The 6,000-nt window shown below is 41.8% G+C and overlaps 1 protein-coding gene across 3 annotated transcripts in view; it reads left to right on the forward strand.

Moving 5' to 3' along the window:
- Positions 1–4,213, forward strand: part of YJEFN3 (YjeF N-terminal domain containing 3) — a 654,481-nt gene extending 650,268 nt beyond the window's left edge. For 2 of the 3 annotated variants that reach the window (XM_073551326.1, XM_073551327.1), the window contains one exon: positions 3,496–4,213. In XM_073551326.1, coding sequence (XP_073407427.1) covers positions 3,496–3,695 — 200 coding nt within the window. In that variant the 3' untranslated portion in view covers positions 3,696–4,213. The remainder of the gene's footprint in view (positions 1–3,495) is intronic. The other variant, XR_012221368.1, reaches the window with a different exon arrangement.
- The last annotated feature ends 1,787 nt before the right edge of the window (positions 4,214–6,000 follow it).

Raw genomic sequence — 6,000 nt, forward strand, 5'->3', positions numbered from 1 at the left:
CCCATTGTCTCTTCTTGCCTGTTGTGGTGTTGTGGATTCCACCCCCTGTGCACTGCTGTCCTCGCTCTGCATGTCACCTTCCCAGGTTGGGTCAGTGACTTCATCGTTTGCCACCTCGTCTTCCACTTCTGCACTCTGGTTCTCTTGACTTGTTGACTTGACAACATCACTTCTTCGCAACTGTGTTTTCATCATCATCATCTACTTCTTGAGATACTAATTGCAGTTTCTCACTGTTAACTTCTTATGATCATGGCTGCTCAAATATTTGGGCATAACTACATTCAATCTTCTCATGTCCTTTTTGAATTGAGCAGAGCGATAGGCCAGAAACCAATAAATGGAAACGTAAAAAGCTCCTTAGAGTGTCTGAGTGTGGGATCATTCATCTCCTGGGAATCGCCATGGTGGGAGGAAGGAGGGTCATGGTGAGCATTATGTGTTCTAGACTCTTGGCTAGTGAGACTGGACCATATGATAGACTGTGTGGTGCTGGCAAAGAGACTGGAAGCATTATCTGCTATGTATTCAATAATAGAGATGGGCGGACACCTGGATGTTCGGGTCTGGCGGGTTCGACAGAACAGTTAGAAAAAGTTTGGGTCGGGGTAGCAGAACAGTAACCGGACCCAAACCTGGACCCAGACCCCATTCACTTGAATGGGGGGCCCGAACATTCAATGTTTGCCACGCTGTCATCGGCGGTAATATCAACACCGATGGTCAGAGAGCTGCGGTTCCCAAAGTTAAGCTCTGGTCAGTGGTGTTAGCTGATGGGACTACTGCTCCCATCAGCTGATGCCTGCTGCCGCTAATAACAGTGAGAGCAGGAGCGGCTGATGAGAGTATTCATCAGTCGGCTCCTGTGCTATGAATAATTATTTTTTAAAAAACCTGCATGGGTTCCCCTGTATTTTTGATAACCAGCCAGGCAAAACTAGGGCTGCAATCCTCAGCTGCCAGCTTCACCAAGGCTGGTTATCAAGAATAGAGGGGTGCCATGTTATTTTTTTTTTTTAATTATTTAAATAAATAAGTAAAAAAACTGCATGGAATCCCCCCATTTTTGACAACCAGCCCTGCTAAAGTAGACAGCTAGGGGCTGGTATTCTCAGGCTGGTAAGGGGCCATGAATATTGCCCCCCCAACCTAAAAATAGCAGCTCACAGCTGCCCAGAAAAGGCACATCCATTTCTGGCACTTTGCCCGGCTCTTCCCACTTGAACTGTAGCGGTTTTAAGTGGGGTTCATATTTGTGAGGTTGATGTCACCTTTGTATTGTCCGGTGACATCAAGCCCACGGCTTAGTAATGGAGAAGCATCTATGAGACACTTATCCATTACTAATCCTATAGTTATATGGTAAATAAAGACACAGCCAGAATAAAGTCTTTTATTTGAAATAAAATAAACAGTTTTACTTTTTTATTTAAAAATAACAAACAGTTATACCAGTTCCACTGAATCCCTCTTCTGTAATAAAACGAAAATAAAAAAATAACAATATACCTCACCTGTCTGTTGTTCTGTCCCGCTGTGTAATCCATGTCTGGGGGATAAATACTTTTCAACCTGGACTGTGCCAAGATGCGACCGTCCAGGCTGAGAACCGCTGATGAATTAGCTGCTATGAGCACAGCATCAGTGACTAGTGGTGACATCATTGAGGTTACAGCCGGTCAATGAGGCTGTGTTCCCAGCTGACAAATGAACTGCAGTAACCTCAGCACTGTGGGAAAAAGTCTTACGGTGCAGAGGCGAGTTCACCGCAGTTCAAATTCAGCACAGTGAAATTCTCCTGGTGAACTGCGATGAACTCGCCTCTGCACTGTGAGGCTATGTGCACACGCTGCGGTTTTTGCTGCGGATCCGCTGCGGATTTGGCCTCTGCAGATCTGCAACAGTTTTGCAGATGTTGTACAGTACAATGTAAGTCTATGTGATTTACATTCTGCTGTGCACATGCTGCGGATTTTCAACTGTGGAAAAGCTGCGGTTTTGAATCCGCAGAAAGAATTGACATGTCAATTATTTCTGCGGATTCTGCTGTGGTTTGCCACCTATTCCATTATCCAGGTGGCAAACTGCGGGCCAATACGCAGGTAAAACCGCTGGTCATTTTACCTGCGGTTTTACCTGCGGATCCGCAGATACAAATCCGTGGGTGAATCCGAAGCGTGTGCACATAGCCTGAGGGTGTGTGCACACGCTGCGGATTCTGCTGCGGATCCGCAGTGGTTTTTGTCCTGCGGATCCACAGCAGTTTCTGCTGCGGTGTACAGTAGCATTATAACCTATGGAAAACAAAAACCGTAGTGCAGACTGTGCGGATTTTCCCGCGCGGTTTTGCTGCGGTTTTCAATCCACAGAAAGAAATGACATGTCAATTCTTTCTGCGGATTCCGCTCCAATTTGCCATCTGCCCCATTGTTGAGATGATAAACCACAGGGCAAAACCGCAGGGTAATCCGCAGATAAACCGCAGGTCTTCTGACCTACGGATTTACCTGCAGATTTTACTAAATCCGTGCAGACAAATCCACAGAGCATTCCGCAGCGTGTGCACACACCCTGAGACTTTTTCACATGGTGCAGAGGTTAGAGAGCCGCAGTTCAGCGTGAGCCTGCAGCTATGATCAGAGGTATAAAGTTTACCTCTGGTCACTAGTGTCGGCTGAGGGGACTACTGCTATTATAGCAATGCCATTGAGATGCAACCAAGTCTGGCTGTATGCTTTTGACGCACAGCTGCCACAGAAAAATGGTGTATAATATTTCCCTGCTCAAATTATTTTGCATGATTAAGAACAAAAAGAATATTTTTAGCCCTGGGAAGAGGTTTTGTTATCAGTTGCAGGCTGCAGCATGAAGGACGTACAATTCATCCTATCCTGTAATGCTCAATCCCTTCATCACAGTCACTCCCTAAGTAATGCTAACAGCAGTATTAATAATGATTATAATTGGCCCTAAGAAGGGCTGTTGTTGTATTTCACAGAAATATAAATGTGGTTGAATCCCTGGCTAATATGCAGCTACAATTAGGTCCCTCTCTTATCAGCACCTCTCACTACGCTGCCTGTGTCCGGAGTACAGTGTGTGCCGGGCATAGCGTCATGGGTCATAATCAATCGCTATGCAGCCAGCCAGTCACAGTAATACCACAACCAAGATTGCTACAGAATTTCAATGACTGTCAGGCAATCCCCACATTTTCAGTGGCTTTATAAAATGCAACAAACATGCGGGGTGGGGACTCAAGCTCCCGTTCGAGCATTCAAAAAATACTCACCGAGTAACGAGCATCCCGAGCACACTAATGCTCAAGCGAGTAACAAGTAATCTGCATTGTGTACATGTTTGTATTTATTTTTGTCAATGTTTTACTATCTTTGTTAAGAATGTGCTGTATTTGTATACTCTTTATTAATAATAATAATAATAATAATAATAATAATAATATAATTTACTAATCATTTTCGGTCTACCTTGCAGGCTGGGATATAGAGGCTGGCAACTTTGAAGGTATTAATCCTGAAGTACTCATTTCATTGTCTGCTCCGAAGATGTGTGCCACTCATTTTTCAGGCAAACACCACTTTATTGCTGGGAGATTTTTGCCATATGATATACAGAAGAAATTTGACTTGAACCTACCAAAGTATCCTGGGACAGAATATGTGATGGAACTCTAGATTAAACTGCTTTGAAAACTATGACCTGTCAATAAATGTATACAAATTTCTGTATTATTCTGTATATGGTGTGTTTCTTGATAAAAAAGAGAATTTAGACTGTTCTTTTGTGCAATGTATAAAGGGTGTGGCCTCTAGATCTGACAATTAAATATTGGGGATAAGTTGTTACAGAAAAGGACTACTATGTTGAAAAAACTAAATTGTTGAATTATCTTTTTTACAATGGACATTTATCACCTATCCACAGAACAAGTAATAAATGTATCACCACAGTAACTCACACAACTTGGACTTACACTACTAGAATGGGCATCCTGACTCCAGTGCTCCTTGTGATGGTACAGTGAGGAAATTTAAAGGAATTGTAGTCTAGGATGCACTCTGATAGTGTATTTAATGCCTAATGCATATCATCTAACCGTCCTGGATTTAACAGCACTTGACATGCTTGACAAAGACCCGTCAGGGTCAAAACGTTGCATGATGGCAGAATAAAGTCTTCATGAAACTCTTAATCACCCAGATGGAATGCTGTTCTTTTTCCATACAGATTCAACAGCACTATCCTGAATTTGGCGAGCAAGCACACTGTGCCAGGGTGTCGGGGGGGGTACATCCAAAATTCAAAAATTCAGTTGTACCTGTATCCTTAGAACACATGAACAGTAGTGTGTAATGGTATAGCAGGGAACCATCAGATCCCTATTCCACTGTTTAGTCTGTGCAAAGACTTAGGATCCTGCACTTTGAGGTCACATAACATCTTAGGACACTGTCACAAGGGCAGTGTTCAAGTTAGCTTGGCAACTCTTAGTAGCACTTCCCCAGACATATTTAGCGCTAGCTACTTCATTTAACAGACTCCAGGGCCTTCATCCTTTAATTCATGTATAGGGATCTGGACTTACACAGAGGCTCCTGGATTAGGACCATGGAATAGACTGCTGGATGGTAGTGCAAAAGGGTCACCATGCAGGGTCATTTTAGGAGGACAAAGTCACACAGCATCAGGATGCAAGTAGATGGTCAGATTATGAGCTGAAGACAGAAAACAGAATAATCAAATTAGCACCACTAGAAGGGAGAGCAATGATATGAACTAGGTAATTTGAATTTTAAACCTGGAAATATTGAACAGAGATAGAGGAACTTATTAACCCCTTTACCCCAAGGGTGGTTTGCATGTTAATGACCGGGCCTATTTTACAATTCTGACCACTGTCCCTTTATGGGGTAATAACTCTGGAACACTTCCATGGATCCTGGTGATTCTGACACTGTTTTCTCATGACATATTGTACGTCAAGATAGTGGTAAAATTTATTTGATATGACTTGCGTTTTTTTGTGAAAAAAATGGAAATTTGGCGAAAATTTTGAATTTTCATACCCTTAAATAACAGAGATATGTCACACAATACTTAATAAGTAAAATTTTGCACATGTCTACTTTACATCAGCACAATTTTGGAACTAAAATTTGTATTTGTTAGGTAGTTATAAGGGTTAAAAGTTGACCAGCAATTTCTCATTTTTAAAGCACCATTTTTTTTTTAGGGACCACATCACATTTGTAGTCACTTTGAAGGGTCAATATGAAGCTGCTCAAAACCACATTCAAGAAATTTATTAACCTTTCAGGTGCTTAACAGGAATTTTTGGAATGTTTAAAAAAAATTAACATTTAACTTTTTTTCTCAAAAAATTTACTTCAGTTTTTTTATTTTATCAAGGGTAAAAGGAGAAATTGGACCTCAAAAGTTGTTGTGTAATTTGTCCTGAGTATGCTGCTACCCCATATGTGGGGGTAAAACACTGTTTCGGCGCACGGAAGAGCTCAGAAGGGAAGGAGTGCCATTTGACTTTTTCAACGCAAAATTTGCTGTAATTAAGATCGGATGCGTTTACAGAGCCCCTGATGTACCTAAACAGAGGAAACCTCCCACAAGTGACACCATTTTAGAAAGTAGACCCCCTAAGGAACTTATCTGGATGTGTGGTGAGCACTTTAAATCCCCAAGTGCTTCACAGATGTTTATAACGTAGAGCAGTAAAAATAAAAAATCATATTTTTTCCACAAAAATTATCTTTTCACCCCATTTTTTTATTTTACCAAGTGTAACAGGAGAAATTGGACCCCAAAAGTTGCTTTGCAATTTGTCCTGAGTACGCCGATAGCCCATGTGTGGGGGTAAACCACTGTTTGGGCACATGGCAGACACTTTTTATTGCCAAAATTAGTTTTTGCATCACCACATTTTGAGCTATAATTTTTCCATATTTTGGTCTCTGATCCAAAGGC

The sequence above is a fragment of the Dendrobates tinctorius genome, unplaced genomic scaffold (assembly GCF_039654945.1).
Source record: "Dendrobates tinctorius isolate UK_male_01 unplaced genomic scaffold, ASM3965494v1 ptg000175l, whole genome shotgun sequence".
Taxonomy (NCBI): domain Eukaryota; kingdom Metazoa; phylum Chordata; class Amphibia; order Anura; family Dendrobatidae; genus Dendrobates; species Dendrobates tinctorius.